The 26040-nt window shown below is 42.2% G+C and overlaps 1 protein-coding gene across 4 annotated transcripts in view; it reads right to left on the reverse strand.

The window, feature by feature from the left end:
- The window catches only part of TBC1D8 (TBC1 domain family member 8), a 108771-nt gene that overhangs the window by 36675 nt on the left and 46056 nt on the right, over positions 1 to 26040 (reverse strand). For all 4 annotated transcript variants that reach the window (XM_037527978.2, XM_054701911.1, XM_037527979.2 and 1 more), the window contains exons 3-5: positions 11256 to 11374; positions 7246 to 7474; positions 4736 to 4976 (exon numbers count right to left, since the gene is read on the reverse strand). In XM_037527978.2, the coding sequence (XP_037383875.1) occupies positions 4736 to 4976; positions 7246 to 7474; positions 11256 to 11374 (589 nt within the window). The remainder of the gene's footprint in view (positions 1 to 4735; positions 4977 to 7245; positions 7475 to 11255; positions 11375 to 26040) is intronic.

The following is a 26040-nucleotide window of genomic DNA, read 5'->3' on the forward strand; positions in this document are numbered from 1 at the left end:
GTTTATAGCAGCACTGTTTACAATAGCTAAGCTTTGGAAACAGCCCAAATGCCCAAAAATAGATGACTGGATCAAGAAGACGTGGTACATATATACCATGGAATATTACTCAGCATTCAAAAAAGATAAACACATGCAATTTGCAGCAACATGGATGGCGCTGGAAGGGATCATGCTCAGCGAAATAAGCCAAAAAGAAAAAGAAAAATACCGGATGGTCTCACTCATAGCAGGAATCTAGAAAACTTAAATAAGGGACCAGGAAAATAAATAACTATAAGAAAGTGAAAATCAAAATCAACAAAAAAACTATGAAACAGGGACACTTTTTGGGGGGTGGGGGGCGGGAGGGGAGGGATTGGGGTCAGAATGGGGGCGTTGCAATTGTATGGGGAATATAAAAATAAAATTTATTTAAAAAAAAAAAAAGAGAAAAAAAAAAATCTTTACTCTGGGACCTCCCCTGGTGGCGAAGCTGCCCGCAGCCTCTGCAGCGCCAGTTCGATCCCCAGCCACCGGAGAGGGTCCCACAAGACGCGCAGACCTCTCCTGCCGCCCGCTGCTCCCCTCAGCCGTGTCTTTCTTCAGTCTGCCTGTTCTGTTCCCCACTCTGGCTCTGGTGAATCCCCTCACCCTCCCGCACTTCTGACTGTACCCAGTGCTTGTATAAATAAATAAATAAATAAATAAAATTTTGAAAAAAAATCCTTAAAAAAAACAAAAACAAAAACAAAAAAATCTTTACTCTGTGATCCCAAGAGCTTGGAGGAAGTGCAAGTACAGTGCTGCCGTGTGGCAGCACATACGGGCACAAAGCAGCCCAACACCACTGGGGACGTAGACGTGACAACAGGCAACAGGTGACCTGCCAGGCCCTCATTTCCTTTGAAAATACATCCACACTGACCCCGACAGGGCAGGATGGCTACAGCACGCGCATGTGAGAGGTGTTTTCACTCCCAACAACAGGCTCCTGCTTTGGTCCGCTTCTCCCCATCCTGCCCCCCGCCCGGAGGCCCCCACAACCAGAGTGGCTAGGGATCTGTAGGACTGGGAAACATGGGCCCTCCTATGTGAGAAGCTTCTGTTGGTTCAAGAGGACTCAGCTACAATCAGGACATAAATCACAAACATTAAAGAGCAAGACTGAGCATTCCTAGTGGGGCACAAACAGAATGGCAGGTAAGGGGGTAAATCTAGGCAGGAGGAAGCCAGAGAGTGAAGAATCAGCCAAACAAGGGGGTGACGTTTCATCACACAGGACACCAGCCCCTTAGCAGATACCACTCACCTTTAAATTCTGATAAAAAGACTTACGTGACGGGAAATAACTTCCATTCACTACACTGCAGTAACTGAGTTTTCCTCCAGCATTCACAGTCAATCAAAACAGATTTTAATGAAGAGATATTATTTATTCTCAATTTAATGAAGTCTATCACTTCTCTACCCTCTCCCCCATCCCAAAATAGTTAGACACACTTTTCTCACCCATCATTCACAACTTCAGAGTGAAATATTTTTTGTTTGTAAATATCAGGACAGGGAAATCAATTCCCTCCCTCCCCACTCTCTATGGAGGTCCCCTCTCCCTCCTGGATTCTGCCCTGCTGCCTGGAGAAACCATGGCCCAGGGCCCCCTGAAGCATGAGGACTGCGCCAGATGATTCCCGAATCCTGCCAAGCTCCACCTTGTCTGACCAGATCCTGGGTGACTATACCGTCCCATCCTCCTTGCTCTTCCTGGAGGTGCAGCCGGGCTGTGCTCTGTGTCCCCAGGTCCAGCGGGAGAGAGCACAAGCAGCAAGCATGACTAATCCCTAATCAGACAGCTCATCGCCCTCTGGAGCCCAAGGTCAGCTTTCTAAAGCCGTTATCTGGGAAGGGAAGTGAAAAACCCTATCAACAAAGAGCCTGAGGAGCATTCCAGCACTTCTAATTGTGCCCAGATCATGAAGAGACTGTTTTCCTAAACTTTAAAACCTGGGCTCTCTTGGCAGGATGTCAAGTTGACTGAGTCATTACCTGTTTGTGTCCACAGGCCTATGTCTCCATGACAGAGAACTACAAGTGAGAACCAGCAAGGAATTGGTAGGCAATGACATGCCTTTCACTTTTGGAGGAAGTCAGTCAAAGTGCAGTGACCAGCAAAACATGCTGTGGACCAAACTCTGCTCTCCCACATGGGGCCAGCTTAGGGCACCCATGGGACCCAGGAGGCTCCACCACTGCCTACCACCAGGGCCTTCTCTCTGTATCTCTCTCTTCTCCCCTGCTTTCTAATAGCTGCCAGGGTGGAAGGCAGAGGACAGCAGCCTGTTGAATCCACCTGACTTCTGCAATGCGAATGAAGAAGCCAACACTGATGACATTTCTTTCCTAACAGGTAATATACCAGAAGGGTCTACAAGGCTACAGACTTTTATTCTTCCTCTTCTTTCCCCTTTCTATCCAAGCCCAAAAGACCACATTTGGAAGTGGAGCTGTAACATCAGGATATTGGTGAGGAGTCACCCTGAAATGTCAGCGCTCATGGGGCTGACCAGGACACACAGGGTGACAATGAGCTGACATCCACTCCCAAGACTGTGGCTGTGACCCACACACTGAGGCATCTGTGTGCAAACAAGGGGAAAGTGTGAAAAGCTTTAATTGGTGTTTTACACAAGCCCTTTAGCAACTCAGACACCTGAGACTTATTTCTTTTTTTTGCCAGATCTTTGTAAGTTAGACTAACAGGATTCATATGCCAAGTTATTACAGAGACATGTGCAGAAATATGGCAGAGTGTGGTCTCACTGCACTGGGTCACAATCATTTTACAATAGGGCCCTCTAAGTGGGGGCTAGATGAGGTGAAGGGGAAGCAAGGGGCCGGGAGGCACACGGAAGAACTCCAGACCGGAGTCAGAGGACCAGAGAAGTGGCCCTAAGGTCCCCTCTCATGAAGGAGTGAGAAGCAGCACTGTCCCACGTCAGGTCACCAGAGGATGCAGAACCAAGTGAAACTTGTTAAATTTTACCTACCCACCGCCCGCCCCCCAGAAAAAATTCCGAGTATTTGGCTTTTATTTTTGCCTACCTTCTGACTATAGGTGCTCAGTTTAAAATTATGCACAAAGCAGAGAGGGCCTTTAAATTCTTCTGAATACACAAAAACTAAACGGTGCCATTCAGAGACCTCTAGTTAGGACATACATTCCCCAAACGTTCAGAGATGACAGTACACATATAGGAGTAATAGGAATGTTCAAATAAATACTTTTTAAAAAATTTTAGATGACTAGACATAGAATCACCATAGATCCAGAGAGTCTACTTCTGGGCACGGACCCTAAAGAATTAAAAGCAGGGAATGGAACAGATGCCTGCATACTCATGTTCACAGCTGCAAGGCTTTAAGATCACGATGAGAAGTGAAATTAAAAGGAGTCACAGAAAGAAATATATTTGGTTTATTGCTGCTTCTATGAGGAACCTAGAATCACCAAGTTCGTAGAAAGTAGCATGGTGGCTTCTGCAGACTAGGGGCGATAGAATGGAGAGTTACTGGTTAGTGGGTACAGGGTGTCAGTTCTGGAAGAGTCCCTGAGATGGGTGATGATGGCAGCACAATACGAGTGCACCTAATACCACTGGTCCACACATTTAAAAATGGTTAAAATGGTAAATTACATGATATGCTTATTTTGCCACAAGAAAAAGGTTTTCTGTTGTTTTTTGTTTTTTGTTTTCAATGACCAGTAGTCACTGAAGTGGTATCAAAATAGTAGGTTAATTCTGCATCTACATCAAAAACATCCAACCAGGACAGCACTTTATAGGTAACCTGTTTTTCCAAAGGAGTCCTTTGTAATCCTGTGCCTTTTATCAGCTCTGCAGTAACCACTGTGACCCACAGTCAGAAATCATAGTCAAGTTCCAACACCACAGTTTGCATTTTAGAAAATAAAGTTGAACTAGATAATGAAGTTGAAGTGACAAGTAATTCAAGCAACTACCTCAGAAGTCTCTGTGACTGGTACCAATTTAAGGCAAACAAAAAACATTCACTATTAGTAAGTCATATTTCTAGTTAAATATGAAAATACAAAATTTCTTAATGCTCATTAATAAAGCATAATGCTAAAGAGAATGCTATCATGAAGCCACCCATATTACATTTTTTAGAAATATGTTTATGAAAAGCAATTTTGAGGGCCTCCCTGGTGGCACAAGGGGTTAAGGACCACACTATGAAGCATTCCACAGCCTCTGCAGCACAAGTTCAATCCCCGGCCAGCCAGAGAGAAACCCTTATGGCACAGCAGACCTCTCCCGTCTCGCCCGCTGCTCCCCTCAGCAGTGTGTTTCAGTCAGTCTGCCTGTTCTGCTCCCTGCTCTGTCTCTGGTGAATCCTCTCACCCTCCCACGCATCTGGCCTGTACCCCAGCTCTTGTATGCATAAATAAATAAATCTTTAAAAAAAAAAAGAAAGAAAAGCAATTTTGAATAGATGAAAAAAAAAAAAAGAATTGGATCTACTAGTCAAAGTCTACTGTATATAGGAAATGAACAGTAATCACTGCCAGTCATTACCTCTCTGTCACAATTAGCAGCATAAGAAAATCTGTATTATGCCACAAGGGAAATTTAAAGCTAGTACAAGCAGGGCTAATAAAGCACATGAAGTCACTGTGGTTCACCAGCTCGGCCCCCTGTGCAGGTGAGGGACACCCGGGAGCGGACGCTCTTACCTCTTGGTGATCTGGCTTGGCTCCTGCAGATCTGGGTCCAGGTCAAAGCCCTCATTATCCAGCAGCCTGCGGAGTGTCACATCCGCCAGCTGCTCCATGATCTTAAACACCTCATCGAGGTTCAAGAACATGGAGAAGTCCCGCTCCTTGTTCTGCGTGGTGATTCGGATGGTATCAGTCAGAAAGACATTGGACGTTCTTTCTAACTTCTGGACATCAACCCAGGGAACTACAAGCTTAACTAGAAGAGAAAAAAAGCAAATACAAGCTTTATCTTAAAATCTGAGCCAAACTTAAATGTGTCAGCAAACAGCTCCAGGCTTTCCTTAAGTTGAAGTACAAATACCTTTTAAGCCAGAGCAACTTCTTGAATGCTCTCTGTTAGAAACTATCTCATATTCTAAAGGTTTTCATAAAGATTTAAGTAAAACTTTGAACGTTTCTGACAACCGTACACATATGGGGACATCCTTCTGAAATACCAAGTTAATAATGTAAAAACTTTCTCAAGAATACTTAAACTTGAATATTTGCAAAATATGCAAAAGTTTTGCATATTTCAAAAGCAGCATTCATGGTATAAGTTATGGGGTAAAAAAGAGTGCAAAAGAGGATTATTCATGGTCTCGTTTAGAGAACCAGGCTTAACATTTAGACTGGTCAGATGACACTTGTTAGAGTCATAGAAGACAGAGTACAAGTGGTTATTATGGAACTCTTTTTTAAAGTAGTACAGTACAAATAGTACATTTTATAAACAAGTGTTCTATTCTCAGAAATGTTTCCAATACAGTGGTAGCTAGGCTCAAGTGCTGGTGCTGAGCAAATGGGGAGGAGACATATGTAACAGCTTAAAATGATAGATGCTGTCAAACGCAGGAATCATTTATTTTTCCCAAATTGTATCATCCTAACAAATTAGGTTTAGTGACAATGATTGATAACTGTCAGGAAATAACTCATTTTCCTTTTCAAGTAAAGGAGGGGATGATGAAAGTTTTTATTTCTATGATTTCTTTCCATTCATTTTGCAATAATGTTTTCAGTGTTTTGATAATTTTAGGTCACGTTTCTACATCAGGCTTAGAAGAAACTTCTTCAGCACTCCCAGTTGCTTTCCTATATAGTCTTCACATGCACATATACTCCATCTACACATCAGCTTTCACCAATTAAACATCTACTTTGTACTGAGCTTTTTCAAAGAGTGAAAACAGACATGTAAACAAACAATCTACCCCTGACTTAACAGGACCAAAATAGAAGCAAGTGTGGTACAAAATATAGGGCCCAGGGAAGGCCCCCTGGAGGTGATAAAATCTGAATTGAATTTTAAAGGTTGAGCAGCAGTTTCCAAGTACAGATTAGAATGAAGGGAGGGGGGCCTCCCTGGTAGTGCAAGGGGTTAAGACGCAGCACTATGAAGCTGTCCACAGCCTCTGCAGCACGAGTTCAAAACCCAGCCACCCAGGAAGCTACACGCATGGCGCAGCAGACCTCTTATGTCTCGCCCACTGCTCCCCTCAGCAGTGCACTTCAGTCTTCCTGTTCTGCTCCTTACTCTGTCTCTGGTGAATATTCTCACCCCCCGTACCTCTGGCCTGTACTGTACCCCAGTTCTTGTATGCATAAATAAACAAATCTTTAAAAAAAAAAAAAATGAAGGAACAGAAGGAAAGACAGGGTGTTAATTTTGAGAAGTATTTCAGAAAGTAGCAGAACAAGGATGACAAAGGTTAGGTCAGAGCACATTCCAGGCTGGGGAAGGGCTGTGGAAACAGGGTGTATGTGCTGAACATTAGAACTGAAGCCGGAGGCATGGGGAAGAAAGGGCACCCATGAGCAAAGCTGGCTACAGCGGAACTCAAGGTATCCCTTCCATTGGTTTAACTGGATGTATGTAAATGCAGGCAGAAAAAATTATCCATCCATCCATCCGCTTCCACACTACCCTGTAAGGACACTTGAAAGAATATCTGGTTCTGGAAGAAGTGTCAATGGGAATGACACTTGTGGCTTTTTCTTTTTTACTTTGGAATTCCTCTGCCTTGTATGGTGACTGCCACTGACTAATCGAGACCCAGAGGACCAGGTGAAAAATTCCTCTTCAACTGTGTATCCAGTTACTTCTCCGGAGCATTCTGATCTCCCAGGCAGAATGAGTTTCATAAACAGCCCTGGTTTAAGCAGCAGCAATATGTTCCACTCCTTCAGAATTACGGGCCATCAGCTGTAACACTGTTTTCAAAGCAACATGTAATAATGAAAATGCTTTAGCAGCTAAATGGAGTGAGTGACATGGAAATATTTAAGGCAATAGAAAAAGTGAATTCTCACCAAATCAAACCCCCTTCTTGGTAGTAGCTTATACCATTGAATACAATTGTCCGCACAGTCACTTGAAATTAAGCAAGTACCACCTGTTATCATTACAATCACTTATTTAAATCTTTTGTTTCTAATTCTTCAGGCTAGTAACTTGTTTAGGCACCAGCACAGGCCTCACTTACGCTCCTTGCCCAGGAAGAAGGAGTAGAAGCAGAGGTGGTTGATACTGAGGTACAGCCAGCCTTGGCGGGGAACCCTGGCCTTCCAGCAGCAGCAGGAATAATAGGTGACCAGCTTCTCTGCTTCTGGGAAGTTGAACCTGGCCTCGAACTTCACCAAAGCTTCTCGGAACTTCTCCGGCTCCTCTTCCTGCTCCGCAAGCCTGCTGCTCGTCTCTTCCGCAATCAGAGCCTGACACAGAAAGAGAAGGGTACGTGTGTGAGGCAGGCAAGGGGAGGTGCGGGAAGGGGTGCGAGCAGGAAGGACAGCAGCACAGATACCAGGAATGTATTGCCCAAGGAATACATCCTCAATCTATGACAGACTCACAGGATGGATGAGAACTGCTCACCAGATCATTTGCCAACCACCCAGGAACATGGTCACAGTGGGAAAGAAAAAGCTGGTGGATGGCAAATCAAGAACAAGTCTCTCACTTGGCTATTTACCAGCCTTGGGGCTTTGGGTGAATCAGACTTCTAATTCTCAACCAAGCAATTTCTAGTTAGGATACCTTCTAGCTCTTCCCTCCAAGGATAGGAGGACCAAGGGACTGCTCAGGTATGTGCATTCAAGAAATCAACCCTGAAGAACTACCCAAGTTTGAATTAGAAGTTAAAACTGAGCATCTTCCTCGTTAGGTTAGAAATCATTGGTATAAAGCTAACAGCTGCCTGTCTGTATTTTAGGCATAGAAAGGAAATCTCTCCCTCCCCCCTCGGGGCTTCTCTCAGGTTGGTCATGCCATCAAATTAACATCAGGCAGGAGAAAAGAACAAATATAATTACATATGTACAGAGAATCTACAGGGATGTCAATTCTAAAGCAAATGTGGGGAAGCGGAAGAATATCTCCGGAACTAAAGAATAGAATAGATGCCCAGGGCTTCCAGGAGAGAGGGGGGGGGGGACAGGCAAAGACCAGATTCTCAGTAATTAGATGTTTGCCTCCTGTGTAGAAAGGTTTCTCCAGAATAAAGGTAATTTTTGATAAAAATCCTTATTCTAGGTAATACCTCCAATCATCATTCCCCTAGGTAATTATGAGTGTGGTAAAAGTGTCTCATGAGCTTGAGGGCCTAGACTGACCTCAGTTCACAGTAATCCACATGTCACAGTGGCATCTTGGGAAAGCCTGTTCAGTTTGATACCTGATATATTTCACGTGGTATTCTACAGTAGAAAAGGAGTTTGTTGGCCAAGGTTTCAGAAAACAGTTAAGAATATAATAAAAAATGATGCAGTTGTAGGAATCCCTTCAAAGCATTCTGGTCTACTGGGAGTAAAGACTTTGAAGGAAAGCTTCTGAATCTAGGATTGTTTTTCTAATAACAAATAATACTAGGGATCCTTTCTTATCGGGGGAGGGGGGGTGAAGTGGTAGAAGTGCCTAGAATTTTAGCCTAGAGACTGTTCTGAAAGGTGATAACTCATTAACAAGCTCAGAAATCTGATTCCCCATTCCTGTGAGTCACTGCACATTTCTTCACTGAGAATAAATTTTTTTGTTACCACATGAGCAGCTACACAAGAATTCCAGGGCCCCAGGACTCATATATGGTACTCAGTGCTTTAAATATACCTATAATTCTACCCTTCAACTTTATTAGCATTTGCCTTCCTTTCTACTCTTGGAAGTGTGGTATTATGAAAGGTTATATATCCCTTAGTATAAACCACTTTGGGGAGTTTTGGGGAACTGCTTCCAAAGCCTGCACAATACAAGCTATTTAGAAAATTAGCTGGGTATTACCATTTAGATTAACATGGGATTTTTAGTTATCTTTAAAATAAACCTGAAGGTTGGAAATGTTTCAAATTATTTTTATCTTCATTAGGTTTTCATTTTCATATTTCATTTAATAAGACATTATAAAATATAAAAATTATAATTAAGGAAGATGAATATTTTTAGAAGTCCCTTACTCTGGACCATGAGGCATGAAAGGCCTTTTTAAGAAGGCTCTAGAACAAGCAGTGATGGATGAACAGAAGGTACCCACAGCTCCAGATGCAGCAGCGTGGTGGCCACACAGAGATCTGACTTCCATGGACAGGCACAGCTCAGAACAAAGAATTTCTTTAAAATTTTATAGATGGGTCTAATGTTCGGATGTAAATGGGAATGCTCCAATTTCCAGAGCCTTTGCATCTTCCCAGAGAAACAGGAGAAACTACACAGTGGCCAACCAATCTCAGACCAGCAGACCCCTTAGTTTTCAGCCCCCGTGCAGGCCTGTGGCCTCCTTGGGAGATTTTTAAAAGCATTTTATCTTTGAAGCATACAGGATCAAATATGCTACTCTAAAATATGCCACTTTGGTAAGAGGATTATTTAGAGCTGAAGACAATTGGGGATAAGACTTGGAGGAAAGCTTCTGAACCAAGAAAGAATGGACATCAAGAAGTCCTTCTGCCTGCCCCCTACTATCTGCCGAAACACCAACCATTTGTAAAGGTGTCTCCCCCTTCTGTAGAGGAGGACAAATTAGACTCCAAATGATCTGAGATAACTCTAGACTCTCAGCAGCCCAGAGACACTGCGGGAAATCTATAACAAACCTTACTAAAATAAGCCTTATCTTCCTTTCATTTCCTCCCATTTACCTTCCCACAGTTGCAACCACTAAAGCTTAAACACAGCTTGCTTTGTCTTGTCAGGTCTCTACAAATTTGTCGCTCTTTAAGATGTTAATAAGCTCCAAGATCTAACTATACCTTTGAGTTATTCGTCACTGAGTTTCTCTCACATGTATGTATGCTGCACATGTTAATAAGCTTTTTCTAATTAATCTGACTTTTATCAACTTAATTTCCAGGTCCTTGTCACAAAAATCTACAAGAGTAAAGGAAAAGATCCCCCCATCCACTACCCCAGGGAAATTTCCTAAAGTCACTGTAGCAAATATGAATTTCCTTCCTCCAAATCAATAAAAGAAACACCTAAATCAAAGAACCACCAGTCTATGCTACACTTAAAAAGTAGAAAAAGTATGAAAAGCAACTAAAATAGTAATTTCTCCAGCTAAGCAAGTCCCAGTGTGATCAGACCCAGGGTACCAAGCCACAGTCAGTAGGGCTAGGCAGAGGTGGTAACCACAAGCTGAATGGGAACCCACCACAGCTTGGTGCAGCTGCTAGAAGCAGAGGTAAAACACAGAACACGAGCCACATTGCCCAGACTCAGCAGGCCTTTGGTTTCTACTGACCCCACAAGTATACCCAGCCCCCAAAGGAAAAGAGTACTTCCATTTTATCCCTTTACAATAGACAATCACCCTTCACTAAAAGCTAAAGCACTTAAACATATTAGAAAAGCAAATTTTTGTAGAAAAACAAACAAAATTAATGGTCTGGAAGTTTTAACCTATAACCTGTATTACAGGTTAATGTTTTAGAGTGTTTAATGAAAGAGTTAAAAAAAGAATGAGAAATAACCTTTCACTGTCTAAGGTTTTTAAAGCACCTGTTATCTATCATGTTATTGCAGTGCAACCAGTTACATAATGAAATATCAATAGATACCTCCCAAAATATTCCTGTCTGGCCTTCTCAAAAGTTAATTGGGTTTAATTCCTTTTAATTAGTCTGTTTTAAGAATCAGCACCCTCTTTTGAGAAGGAAAATGCCAAGTCCAACAAAATGAAAGTTGTCACAACTGCAAAAAAATTAATAAGTCAAATAAATGCACGTAAAAACAAATTTTAACATTGTATTTTTCCTTAGATTTTAAAAAAGGACCTTCACTTCTAAAGAATAACAAAAACTTGGGCCTGAGGATGAGACTGTATTTTTATTTCAGACTGACTTGCAAAGTTTGAGAGTTGACAAGTTGAATTCATCTCACTTAATGTATTAAGTCAGCTAGTTCAGGTATAAAGGAGAAAACAGTAAGAATATAAAAAAATGATGCAGTTGTAAGGAAGTTTTAAGACCAGGAACTTTAGAGAAGTATTAAAATCCAAGGACCCACCTTCACCTTCCCTTTCACAAAACTGGCAATGTCATCTTTATTATCAAAGACGGACAGGGTATGGAGGAGATTTTGTTCCAGCCAGTCCCAATGCTGGTTTATTTCCTCCAATGTTGCACCTGGGTTAGAACAGAAAAGATACAGAGATTAGAAGACAGAAGCAATGTCTAGAACATGAACTCATTTTCCAGATATCATGAATCCTCTGCTTATGTTATTATTAACCCAAGTTTCTCAGGGTGTTGGCCAGTTTGCCAGTTGAAAAGAAAGGCACCCTCACAGGAGCCACGCTCTCCCTCACCACCGCACTGGGATATGTATGTAACTGCCACTGCCACACAGACGAACAAATTGAGTTATCCTGGGGCTTGTGGTGTGCATGTCGTACCAGTCTGAGTAATGCAAGGAATTCCTACTACCTCCACTACAGTCACAAACAGGGTAATTACACAGCTACTCCAAAGCAAACAAGCCCCAAGCAGCAGGTAAATTCTGAACAGTCTCACATAGTTCCTCCTGTGAGAATGAGGGTCCCCCAAGAGGGGTGCTCAGCCCATATTCACAGAAGAAACTCTGGAGAAGGCTCTGCTGGATGCCCCAGGCACTGGCACTTGCAGCAGGCATTGTCAAGGCATCAGCCTCAGCCTAGGACATTTCCAGCTGTTCAAATTTATGGTTTACATCATTTACACAATATCTCTTTAAATATATAAAAAGTTTTTTAGTACACATTTAAAAACACAAACATATTAGCATGTATATAAGTTAATTTCTTTGAAAAACAACCAACAACAAAAAAAATCACTATTATGCTTCGAGCACTCAGCAATACTGTTACCAAAAAGCTTAGTTATTTTCCTTGTCTGTGTTTCTTCTCAAGGGCCTCCTTGTCCTTGCCATCAGGTAGGGGTCTCTGTCAGTACCTAGTCAAAGACCTGGCAAACAGCAGAGCCTCAATAAAGCCACTGACCTGAAATCATCACAATCCTGGACAAGAAAAGGCACAAATGTATGGGGAAAGATCGCAGTCTGGCTACAAGGGCATGGTTTCAGAAATGAAAAGCAGGAGATACTCTAACCTCAGAGATGTGAAGGGCTACCAGACAACAAAGCTCAGAACCATCTTGCCAACATCAGAGGCATCATGGACAAAAGGGCCACACACCACTTGTGCAGAAGTGGGGTATGCATTGTTAAACGTGAACCGTCATTTGCAGCTTCCTCTTCCTAGAACATAAATGCACATGAAGATCTTATCAATACCCCAGCACAGAAATGCCAGAGAACTTACTCTGAACCTGTGCATCTGGGGTCAATGAGCAGCAAGAATATCTGTATTATGATTTTTGTTTTAAATGGACAGTTTGAGGAGGAGTCAACAGAAGAATCAAAGAGAATATTTCATAAGGCAATGTGAGTTTAAAATAGTGGTATTTATTTTCCTTGTATTATCTGAATTTTTAAGTATAGCATTGCAAAATCATGTCCTTTGGTTACTGCTGAAGTCAGTCTTCTCAACATGGGAAGGCCAGTTACAAAGCTGTCCCTGGCCAATGTTTCTGTTCAGGTCAGGCCTTGTATCAAGAGCACTTGACAGGTGTCTTCAGCAGTTCTGGTTGCTTTAACAACAGACCACAGACTGAGTGGCTTCGACATACTTTTCTACAGTTCTGAAGTCCAAAATCAAGGTGTCAGCATATTTGGTTCCTAGTGATAACCTCTTCCTGGCTTGTAAACAGTCGCCTTCTCAAAGTATCCTCACATAGCAGAAAGAATTCTGTGGTCTCTCCTTATAAGGACGCTAATCCCAGCACAGAGACCTACCCTCACTCACCTAACCCCAATTAACTCCCAAAGGCCTTGCCTGCAAACATCATATTGGGGGTTAGGGCTTTTATAAGGACGCTAATCCCAGCACAGAGACCTACCCTCACTCACCTAACCCCAATTAACTCCTAAAGGCCTTGCCTGCAAATATCATATTGGGGGTTAGGGCTTCAAATATGAATGTGGGAGAGGGTGTAAACCTTTCTGTCCAAAACCGACGGTGATTGTGTCCAGATAGCCATCAACCCCACCTCCTTTGTCTTGTTCTTTAAGGTTTCAAAAACCCACTTGGGGTTTATGAGAACAAGCTTTTTGGGCCTGGCCTAGCCTTCCTGCTGGTATGTGCTTTGGACTTGGTTCTGGCAACTTTGCTGTTGGGCCCTGCCCACTCAGCCCTAGGCCCTGTGTGATTAGCTGGTTATTTGCCTAGTAGGGGATGGGTGGTTTCAGAGTTGGAATGAGAGGCTGTTATTTGAAATCCTCTCTCTGCTGTCTTTTTTTTTTTTTCCTTAAAGATTTATTTATTTATTTATTTATTTACACAAGCACTGGGTACAGTCATAAGCGCGGGAGGGTGAGAGAGCCAGAGCAGGAAGCCAGAACAGGAGCAGAGCAGGCAGACTGACGAAATACACTGCTGAGGGGAGCAGCGGGAGCGGCAGGAGAGGTCTGTCGCGCCATGTGGGACCCTCCCCGGTGGCCGGGGATCAAACTGGCGCTGCAGAGGCTGTGGGCAGCTTTGCAGCCCAGCGCTCAACCGCTGTACCACGAGGGGAGGCCTTCTCTTCTGTCTCTTTAATGGGAGCTTCTCACCCATTAAATACCTTTGAGAAATTAGAATTCAATTACCCTGCTTTGATGCAAGCCAGTGAGAAAGAGACCCCTAGAAAAGGTGAATGGGTTTTTTCCCTAAGTAGTTTGGGGTCTCTGGGCACCTCTCAGTTTTGTCTGGTGTCAAACTTAGGACTCACATGATACTCTTAGCCCCACACATTCTGTGGTGATGTGGCCTGGGTGCACATCTGGTTTATCTGCCTCTAGTTTATGTCTCCTTGCCAGTTTATGTCTTCAGATGGCAACGATGCAGATGTCAGTCAAAAAACACCTCCTAAATCTGGTGGGCCAGCAATGGTGGCTTCAGAGTGCGCAAACAGGACTTCACACAATTAATCTCAAGATGGTCTTCACACAATTAATCTCAACAAATTTGCACAGGCACCTTGGGTGTGGTCAGTTCTCTGCTCTTCTCTGGTACTTGAAAGTTTTCTCTTTCTAGACCTGCATCCTTTATTATCCAACATAATAAAATCAACAGGGCAAATACTTTTTAAAGAAAGGAATAAATGGAAAAGGGAATGTCTGTTGGCCTTCAATCTTTTGCTGTGGTTTTTTTTTTTCCCCATGTACTTTCTAATTTGAAAGGGGGAAAAAAAGGCTTGGAGGAATGAGGAAGAAGAGAAGGGAGAGGACTCACCCTTGTAACCTTTCTATTCCAGGCACTCTCATTGAAGTGTAATGAAGACTGATTGAGGAAATGGAGGTTCAAATACTTCTCCTTGGTCAAATATATTGAACGAAAGGCAAACCGGGGTATGAGCTCATTCTCTATAACCTTGAAGTTCTAAAGTTCTCCCGTAATGAACTGTATTTCAATTTTTATGTAACATTCACATAACCTTTGGATCCAGTACTTCCTATGACTTGACACTAAAAAACCTACTTTGAACTTAAACCTAGAGGGAGTTCTCTGTCCTTGCACTTGCATATTACTGAGTGCATCTTCCCAGATAATAAACACATCCTTCGGTTAAGTTCACAGAAACAGCTACCTGAGGGTCTCTTCCCCAACTGATAAACAGACACCACAAATAGATTTATAATAAAGCCCCAGCACAGTATACCACATGGAATCAAGACTTAAGACAAAAATCACCAAATAATTTAGACATTTATTCTTTAAAAAATTCTATCTCCAGAGGAGGAGCTTGAGACAGCAAAAGATAAAACAAGACCAAGTCTACCCCTTGAAAGAGAAAATAAACACACCAACTATCAGTGAGTTGCTACTCAATTTCCTTACAGAACATACTGCTCCTGAATAGAAGACACAGTTGTCTGCCTCTGCCAGCAAAGACAATCAACATGATGAAACTTTTCCACCCTACTGTCTTCTATTTCCTATGAAAGTTGCCAAATGGCAGGGAAATTTTCCAAACTACAGTTTCCTCTACAGGAAAGTTCTACAAAGGGTTTCACAAATACCTCAAATCAGTGCAAGCCAACTGCACATCTCTGATCTCAAAAGATTAAAAAAGTCACTCAACATGTATCATACACGAGTGCTCTGAACCTATGCTGCAACAGTGTTTTCCAATTACATCAAGTAGCCCACCACAAAATAACCTTTTGGAAAAAAAAAAAAAATGTGCCACTATATAAGGGCAACTATCAAAACTAATGGAATCTGTTAAAGCTATGCATACATATTTATGTCTGTGGGTCAAAGTCACCAAATCACAGACATTCAAGTGATGGGAAATGAAGAGAAGAGAAAATAAGTGATAAATTGCTATGCACTGAGGGAGCAGAATGACTTAAAGGCTACAAATTAATGTACTGTTATAGCAGTATTTCCACCACTTCTGCTGCGGGCCTTCTAACACCCAGCCAGAGGAGTGCTGTTGTCATGGCCTGAATTACTTTCACCCAGATTCTAACAATGCAGGCCTAACACCCATGGTGACCATATCTGGAGATAGACCTTAGGGAGGTGATTCAGGGTAAATGAGGTTGTAAGAATGGGGCCCTGTTCCAGTAGAACCCACGTCCTTAGGAAAGAGGAAGAGATACCAAGAATGTACCATCATAGCAAGAAGGCAGTTTTCTGCAAGCCCAGGAGAGGCCTTGGGAAAAAACACGCCTGCCACACCTTGCTCTTGGGCTTCCACCTTCCAGGACTCTGAGAAAATTAAATTCTGTTGTTTAAGCCCCACAGCCTGGATTTTGACTTGGCGGCCAGGCCGATGAACACAGCTGTCTAAAAGCAAAATGTATAGGAGCACAATCATATGCCACATAATATTTTAGTCAAAGACAAACCACATACACAACAGTGGTCCCAACAGGTTGGTATCCAGCTTAGGTGTGTAGTGGGCTACACCACCTAGGTTTGTGGTGGTGTAGACTTCTAAGAAAATCAAAGTTCGGTAGATCTAAAATATTATCCATACAAGAAGTCAAAAACCAGACTTTTTAAGTGCCCATCCAAAACTAAAATGGAGTATCAGAGACATCAATGAAGACCACCAACCAAAAAACCCTGGCTCTTGTAAATAACTAACTCCACATTCTAAGAACAGCCAAAGAGGCAGGCAGACAGATATCACTTCCTGAATGTCGAGTATGAACCTAGGATTTTGTTAGGTTTGACACACACTACTTTTATCTTCATAAAAATCATAAGGTGGATTAGATGGTGATTATTCTTTTTTCCTTTCATTTAGATACTTTATAGATTAGGAATGTTAGCTCTATCTGACATTTGAGATTAGAAGATATTTTTCAGTTTGTCACATATTTTTCAGTTTGTCACATCAGAGCTCACATCTTTTATACTTTCTGATTTTGAGTCTTGGTTAGGGAGGTTTTCTCATTCCCAAATTACCCAGGCATCATTCATGCTATTTTCATGCACTTTTTTAACCCCTTTGGTAATTAAAGCTGTTTCTCCAATTCAGGCTTGCATTGTTTCTGACAAGAAACCTAGTGCTAATTTTTGTTCCTCTGTAAATATTGTGTCTTATTCTTCTTTATTACTTGTTTTCACCATTCTGATGCTGACGTACATTGTGTGATTTTTTTTTTTTAATGCTTTTTCTGTTTGAGTTTCTGTGAGAATCTCAGATATGTGTGTTTATAGTGTTAGTCAAACTTGAAAAAATATTTCAGTCATTTTTTCATACTTCTCCCTGCTTTTTGGTCCTCTCTCCCCTATCTGACCTCCTCTCCTGCCTTTTCCCAGGACATCAATTGCATGTATTTGAAATGTTTACTCTTTAGATTTTTTGCCTAGAAAAAATTCTAAAGTGCAAAGGAAACCAACCTTGAGGCCTGGTTCTTCAGGCCCTTAAAGGCTACATTCTCTCTGTGACACACAGTGGGCCTAAGAACCTGGGGAGCAGGGGACAGCTCCCAAGAGCTGAGTCACTTTGTAACACACACAATATTTATTCCCTTAGGTTTCCTCAGAAGTCTTTTCAGGAAATAAAGCAAGCATCTCATTGTCTACCTACAGCTTCTGCACAAAAACAGCCATAAATAACTTGAGTCGCGCGTCAGTTCTAAAAAGTCACTGCTTCTCTCTACGTAACAATATCTAGCTGAATAATATCTAGCTGAAGTGTCTTCTCCAGTGACCTAAGTCCTAAATTAACAACAAAACAGGCGTTCCATGTACACAGCTCAGATCTGTCCCATTGAAATAGTAAAAGATTTCTCTATTGCCCAAATACTGAAATATCTATTGCCTAAATGCCTGGACTATAAACCATACAGACCATAAAGGAGTTAATTAATAACTGCAAAGAGTATCATTCCTAAATTTCACTTAATACTTGTTCTACATAGAGTAATTCAGAGGTTTAAAAAAAAACTCAATAAAAACTACAATTCATGTTGGAGAGAGATGTACGGAAGACTTTAATTTCAAAAACCTCACATTCTTAAAGTGGATCCTCTAATGTCTAATCTATATGTCTGAAGCAAAATCTTTATAGGAACATGCAAAAGTTAATTTCAACATTAGGGCATCATGACTGACAGGACTTTTACTGGTATGTATTTCTCTTATTTAAGAAGATATTAAACCTTTTTTACATGATTTCCTTTGCTCCTTTGCCTGCAAATTAAATTATTACAAGAATTTGCAATAAGTGAAAACCAAACAAGTTCAAGTCCTTCACACTAAAAATAAAGCATTTAAAATTTAAAATGGAAATAGTCATTAAAATGTCCTTGTATTAGCGCCTTTTAAAAAAATTAGACATTGTGGCAGGGTTGGCAGGGAGGAAGAGTGGGGAACTTAAGATGTGATTTTAAAAAATTACTAAATTGAAAAACCGGAAAAAGGATAAGCCACATACCAGAAAGAAACATTATCTCTGAGCCAACATGAATACACACGGTTGGTGTCCCAGGAAAGGGGAACAGGTAGGGAGGGAGGACCAGAAAACAGGGGGGGAAAAGTATGAAAAAAATAATGACTGGGCCTCCCTGGTAGCCTAGGGGTTAAGTCTCAGCGCTGTCACCACTATGGCTTGAGTTTGACCCCTATGGCCAGGGAGCTACCCCCATGGCACAGCAGACCTCTCCTGTCTTGCCCGCTGTTCCCCTCAGCAGTGTATTTCAGTAGATCTGCCTTTTCTGCTCCCCACTATGCCTCTGGTGAGTCTTCTCACCCCCCGAACTTCTGGCCTACACCCCACCTCTTCTATGCAAAAATAAATAAAATCTTTTAAAAAATGACTGATATTTCTCAAGTTTGACTAACACAATAAACACACAATCTGATATGCTCATAGACCCTCACACAGAAAAAACATTAAAAAAAGTACATCAAGGGCCTCCCCGGTGGCGCAGCGGTTGAGCGCTGGGTTGCGAAGCTGCCCGCAGCCTCTGCAGTGCCTGTTCGATCCCCGGCTGCTCCCTGGCCACCGGGCGGGGGTCCCGCATGGCGCGCAGTCCTCTCCTGCCGCCCGCTGCTCCTCTCAGCAGTGTACTTCGGTCCTTCTGCCTGCTCTGCTCCCCGCTCTGGCTCTGGTGAAATCTCTCACCCTCCCACGCTTCTGACTGTACCCAGTGCTTGTATAAATAAATAAATAAATCTTTAAAAAAAAAAAAAAATAACGTAAACTTAAAAAAAAAAGTACATCAAAATCAAATTGGTGAAAACAATAGAGAATAAGACACTATTTACATAGGCTCAAAAATAAGAACACTAGTAGATTTCTTATCAGAAACAATGCAAGCCTAAAGGCATGGAGAAGAGGTTTAATTACCTAAAGGGAAAAGAAAATTAAGTGTATAAAGACAGCATGAGTGACGCCTGTGTAATTTGGGAATGAGCAAACCTCCCTACCCATGACTCAAAATCAGAAAGTGTAAAAGAAGTGAGCTCTGAATCCCACTATGTAATAAACTGAAAAAATCTTCTAATCTAAATGTCAGATAAAGAGTTAACATTCCCAGTCTGAAAACAGTAGCTAAAAATCAAAGGGGAAAAATAACCAACCTCTCCCCCCAAAAAAACCTAGACAAAAGAATAAATGGCCTTGAAATATAAAGATGCTCAAATTCCTCATAATAAAACGGAATGCAGGCCTCCCCAGGTGGTGCAGCGGTTGAGCGCTGGGTTGCGAAGCTGCCCGCAGCCTCTGCAGCGCCAGTTTGATCCCCAGCTGCTCCCCGGCCTCTGGAGGAGGGTCCCACATGGCGCGCAGACCTCTCCTGCCGCCCGCTGCTCCCCTCAGCAGTGTACTTCGTCAGTCTGCCTGTTCTGCTCCCCGCTCTCGGTCTGGTGAATTCTCTAACCCTCCTGCGCTTCTGACTGAACCCAGTGCTTATATAAATAAATCTTAAAAAAAAAAAGAATAAAAAGGAATACAAATGGAAATACTACCTTTCAGATAGGCGAAAGGCTAATCTAATGATATTTAATAGAAATGAAAAACTTAGCATTGATTTTATGTTTGGTTTTCTCTTCCTACATACTGAAAACTTGATCTCTAACAATCTTCCCATTATTACTATCCGTTACACACATATCCATATTATACTAATACCAATATTGCTAGTAACCATAAAGAGTACTAAATGAAATTTAAGTTTTTTGCAGTTCTATTTGACCTTAGAATATATTTAAAATTATGGACATATAGTCAAAATATTGTTTAAAAGCTATTTTTCCTCTGTAATTATTTTACTAACTTACTTTTAAAACAGTTCATTTTCAAATACCTCAGGGGGCAAAAGACTCAGAAGAAGAAATAAAGCAAAGCAAACAAAACCTTGACCCTAATGCATTTGTGTGCAGGGCCTAAGGGACTTCATTATAACTGTCCTTACTACCTTGGAGTTGGTTTGAAAAAATCTGCATAATAAAAAAATTAAAGTCTCCTGAACAGAAAAGGTTGAAACATGGCTAAATGACCTCACTTATGAGGAATGATGTGTAAAATCAGAACTGAAAATAGGACAAGAAAATGGGATGTAGAATTTCACATGACCTGAGTTTCATTATTATTTAAATCCAGATCACTCTCTGGCAACTCAGATATAAAGGTCTAGCTTATGTCAGAGAAGTCAGAGAAATAGCCACTCCTGAAGGAGGCTTCTGGGACCCTGACAAGTTCAATCATGGAAACTGGCGGACAGGGCGTGAGCATACAGAAGACTAACAAAGCCCAAAAGAAGAACTGTAGACACGAGTGGAAAGCTTCCCTCACACACCACATTCTCTTTTGATCATTAAGGAATCATTTAGTAAAAATCCATGTACCAAGGTCATGGAATTCTAAAACTCAAATGTCTCAGTCTACTAACTGCTAAGAGCCCTACTATAGGAGGTACAGACTGTGCAGAAGTTAGGCGACCTGTAAGATACTGGAGAAGAGTTTGACTTCCAGTTTAAAAAATTTAAAGAATTTTTTTATAAGTCCATTTATTCTGAACTATGTCAAGTAAAAAAACAAATTTAGGCAAAGAAGCTGAGAATCACTGAAAGAGGAGAAAGGGACTTACTGCAATGGGGAGAGGGGCTTTTGCAATGGAGAAATCACAGGATCTCCAAGAACCTCATGTGGAGAGTGAGATGTAAAAGCATTTTTTGAAGTTTTTGACCTCCAATTTTACTAAGTCTAGAAAATGGACTCAGGGCCTCTCTGGTGGCGCAAGGGGTTAAGACACAACCTATGAAATTATCTGCAGCCACTGCAGCACGAGTTCGATCCCCAGGCAGGGAGCTACCCACATGGCACAGCAGACCTCTCCTGTCTCGCCCACTGCTCTCCTCAGCAGTGTATTTCAGTCAGTCTGCCTGTTCTGTTACCCACTCTGTCTCTGGTGAATCCCCTCACCGCCCTCCCCAACACCACTGGCTTGTACTTCTTTAAAAAAATAATAAAAACTGGACTCAGCATTAACCTGCTTTCAAATAAGCAACATTCCTAATGGAAGAACACCTTCAGTGAATTTTATTATTTGAGCATAGGAAAAATTGCTGTATTTGAAACATTAAGAATATAGTGACTAATTCCCTAATTGAAAAGCAGCAGCAGCAGCCTTGGCACCCCTCAGCCTTTCCGAGTATAAATCACACATGGAAAATGCCACCCAGGCCAGTGTTTTTTGGTTATTTGGGATTTTTCTCAGTACAAATGTGACAACTCATACTGAGAGTCCTCAGAGTGTGGACACCATTAGAGAACTTGCCTCCTACAGGCACCCTCCCACACTTTTCTTGAAGTGCACAGTGAAAAAAGAATTGGCCGGCACATCATTTGCTGCCTTGGCACAAAGTTCACTAAGACACTGATCTCTTGCACCCTGGAACATTTCCTCCCATAATAAGTTCTCTCTTCAAAACCGAACAAACAGTGATATGGTATAAAAGATGACAATGCCTGCTATGGTCAAGGGCAGAGATAAGAGACAGTACAGGAGAAAGAACACTCAGAAGATTCTGGAAGAAACCTTGAAGGGAGATATAACCCTGGTAAGTTCAACTCCCTGAGCTAGCTTCTTCCCTCTCCAAAGTCAGATATAGTTCTACCTCCATTGCTGGATCAAATGAAGAAAGTAGGGTAAAGAGAAAATTTTTTTATACCATAAAGTATAACATTATGATTTTCAATTTATTTAAAAACACAAGTTGATTAGAAAAATATCATGCCCCCTTTAAAGATACTTGAAATTTCAAAATGTTTTCTTTTATGTATGTTTTCTTTTATATATAAAACATTAAATGCATTTTATCAAACTGCACACCTCCATCCCATCTCCCAAACTGTAGATGTGCCTCTGCCTGTTCAGGTGCGTCTGCTTCAAGCCTCATCCCCACTCCTTACTCCGCCAGTGCAAGGGGAAGTGTCATGGTGCCATCATGCTTCTGCCGCCATGGGGTTCATTCTTTTTTTTTTTCCCCCAGTTTTTCTGCTCTCCCACATTTCATGAAAGGGCACAGATCTTACTAACAACATGAAGACTTTGCACTTGTGCTGCCATGAACAGTCACAAAACCAGCCAGGTTCTCTAAAATCCAGACTCAGATCTGTGAAGACCTAAGTGCTATTAAAAGTGACAAAGGTTGAGCCTCCCAGTGGCTCAGCGGTTGAGCGCTGGGTTGCGAAGCGGCCCACAGCCTCTGCAGCGCCGGTTCGATCCCCGGCTGCTCCCCAGCCACTGGAGGAGGGTCCCGCATGGCGCGCAGACCTCTCCTGCCGCCCGCTGCTCCCCTCAGCAGTGTACTTCGGTCCTTCTGCCTGCTCTGCTCCCCGCTCTGGCTCTGGTGAATTCTCTCACCCTCCCACATTTCTGACTGTACCCAGTGCTTGTATAAATAAATAAAAATAAATCTTAAAAAAAAAGTGACAAAGGTTGATGAAATTCTCATAAAGTTTCTCCCACCTTGGCCATAAGCTGGGCAGAACCCTGGTTGCCCCAAAGCTTAATGCAAAATCAATTCAATTTCTGGAACAATGTAGGCAGAAAATCCAGAGTCTTTCAGACCTTGCCTGGGTTTTTTCTGCTTCCTAAAACCAGGCAAGGAACAACTAAGCCAATGTGCAGACATGGTAAAGAAAAAAGTCTCAGCAATAGCACTGACAGTCACTACCAACAGGAACATGAAGCAATAAAGCAATCTCTCATATCTTGACTTCTCAAGTGCAGGACAAAGCAGGGCTGAGACAGGCAGATACAAACAGTGAAAGTGGCTCATTGTTCTTCCAAGAACCCAAGAGCTCTTCAGTCAAAAATCCACCCACCTGCAGTCTGGAGTCCTGGCTCTCTAGGCTCTTCCACCTGCTCTTTCTCACCTTCTCTCTTGACCCTGACCAGGAATTGACACCTGTGACTCTGCTCTCCTAGTTCCATACACCACGTGCTTGGTTTCTACTCATGCAACAATCATATATGTGAATACAAGAAAGCAGATGCACAATGGAGTCTTACCCAGCCTTCAAAAGGAAGTACATGCTACAACAGGGATGACCCCTGAGGACATATGCAAAATGAAAAAAGCCAGTCACAATGGGACAAATACTGTATAACTCCCTTTATATGAGGTTCCTACAGTAAGTCAACTTCATAGAGACAGGCAGTAGAATGGCGATTTCTAGCCAGCATTAAGGGCCACAGGAGGGAGAGAATGGGAGTTGGCTGTTTCAAGGACATGGGGTTTCATATTGTGAAAGTGAAAAATTTTCTGGAGATGGATGGTGTTGATGGTAGCACAACATCATAAATGAACTTAACGCCACTGATAAATTTTATGTGGTGTGTATTATACCACAGTAAAAAGTATTTCAAAAAAGAAAAAGCAAGACCTCTGTTTTGTAGGTTCTTCAACTATGCAATGGTCCTGATGGCTCCAAACAGAGCTCCAGACCCAAAACATTGCCCAGTCCTGGAACATCCCTGCCCTGCCTTCTCAGAAAAGGCCCAAGAAGTCTTACTTGTCTACAGAGTCTTAGTTACTGAATCCATCTTCATCTTTTCCATACTTGACTGCTCACTTGCCCTCCCACTGTTCACTGAGCACTGGCAGTTTGCTACAACTTGTCCTGGGCCCTGGAAAGTCAGTGGCAATCAAGGCTCGGAGAAAAGTTTTACTTTCATCAGGGAAACAGGCAAAGAAAAAAGGCAAAGTGACAGCCATGATAAGTGCTAAAGGGACTAGTGTGCCAGGATGGAGGAGGCAGCTGGCAGGGTGTCAGGGAGGCCCCTCTGAGGCTGTCATCCGAGCTCTGGCCTGAATGAAGGGGCACACTCCTCTCTCCACCTCCTCTCAACTCACAGCCACTCACCGCATATATTCATCTCCAGCAGTCAGTCATGTTTATCAGGTTTTGGGAATCTCACATATCAGTTAAAAATTATAATAGAAGAAACTTCTCTCACCTTTCAACCACCATTATCTACACATCTGTGTTGCCATATAGTAATACTCTTCATTCAAGAAATGATCTACCTACTTCTTCCATCTCTGATTTAAAAAGTAACAGAAAAAAGGTCTCTTATATCTCCCCACACTGCCATGTAAACAGTTAAAATCAAATGAAGATATAAATCATTCTTGCAGGCCACTCTTCCTGTTCTACCCACGTCCTGGTGCCACCCAGGTCCTTCCTACAGTTCTTGTTTATGCTCTATCTGAGACATGAAACCCTGAGCAGGGATCCTTTCTCAAAGCTCAAGACACAATAAAATATTAAATATGGTGAGTCAATAACACAGCACAAAATGCCTAAGTAACTCCCAGAAGAGGGCTAAGTATCTAAATCAATACCACAAGCCCAAGACACAAATGCCCTTACCATTCTCTTTTACCTAACCTAAGGAATGCTGCACTGGAAGTCAATTACTTACTGAGAGAACTTTCTATAAGATTACAGAAGAAAATGAAGCATCCGCCATATGTCAGGTTCAAGGCAAAAATTTAGCCAAGTAAAAACTAAAAGAAGCAGACCTTGACTCAACAGAAAGATAGATCTAGGGATTCAATCTGCCCAGGATGACTACACTGCTAGGAGGTAGGGAGTCATCTAAGCTGCTGCACCTTTATGGTAGACAACTGGCCCACATACATGTGCACATGCATGTTCTTATAAAGTTCCATCCCTTTGATGCAGCAATTCCTCATTACGTGCTCCTCAAGGGTGTTGTCCTCTCTCATCTTCCTAATTCTCATTCCACCTACCTCCATTTCTCGGGTGCTAACTGTATTCCCCACAGCCTGTAAAGCCCAGTAGAGGGAGACCACCTGTCCACACGCTACAGAGAATCCCAGACACCAAGCACCTATCTGGTACCAAACGTTTCAAATGAATAGACTTTGGGGGCTGCATGCATCTTGAAACATTTAAGTACACAGATGTTCACATTTTTTAAACACTGAAAAATCAGAACCATTTAAGTATTTAATAAAGAATTGGATTAGTAAATTCAGCTACAGCCATAAGGTTGAATGGTATATAGTCGTTGGAGCTGGAAGGAATTATGCTAAGTGAAATTACTCAGAAGGAAAAAGACAAATACCAGATGGTTCCACTTATATGTGGAATACAGAGAAACCAAACAGAAGATCAGATAAAGACAAGCTTACAAACCAAGCGGTGAAAGCGGACTACAGAAATGAAGCATTCAGAGGGGGAGGGTAAGAACAAAGTGGGGAGGAAGCACAATGGACCGTGGTGGTGGACTATGGGTGATTTGGGGGTGGGTGCACTATACACCTGAAGGGGAAACCTATACTTCCAAAATCCCAACAATAAACCAACATTCTATCAATAAAAAATTAAAGAGCTATGTTTTATCATTTGATTTCCGAGTACTCCAGGAGCTCCAGCTGGACTACAGACCTCTCTGGGAGGACTCCCACCCAGGAACGGAGCAGATCTGTGCACTAATTCCCCCTCCTACCTACCCCTCAAAAGCCAATCTAGTGGAGACAACAATCTGAATATTCCCATCAAAATCCCCGAATTCATGGTGAGGTCAACTCTTTTGCCTAGGGTGGGCAAGAAGAGAGAAACTGGGGAGAAACAAGAGAAAGAAAGAGGTCTTGCTCCTCTACATCACAAGTACAGTGTAGCAGTACACCTGTCCTCTCTGCTCTTGATAGGGGTTAGGGAGGGGGAGGAGATTGGGTGAGACACTCTGCATGGTGTAGTAGGAAATCTGC

Source organism: Talpa occidentalis, unplaced genomic scaffold (assembly GCF_014898055.3).
Source record: "Talpa occidentalis isolate TD23 unplaced genomic scaffold, MPIMG_talOcc4v2.1 talOcc4.5, whole genome shotgun sequence".
In the NCBI taxonomy this organism is placed as follows: domain Eukaryota; kingdom Metazoa; phylum Chordata; class Mammalia; order Eulipotyphla; family Talpidae; genus Talpa; species Talpa occidentalis.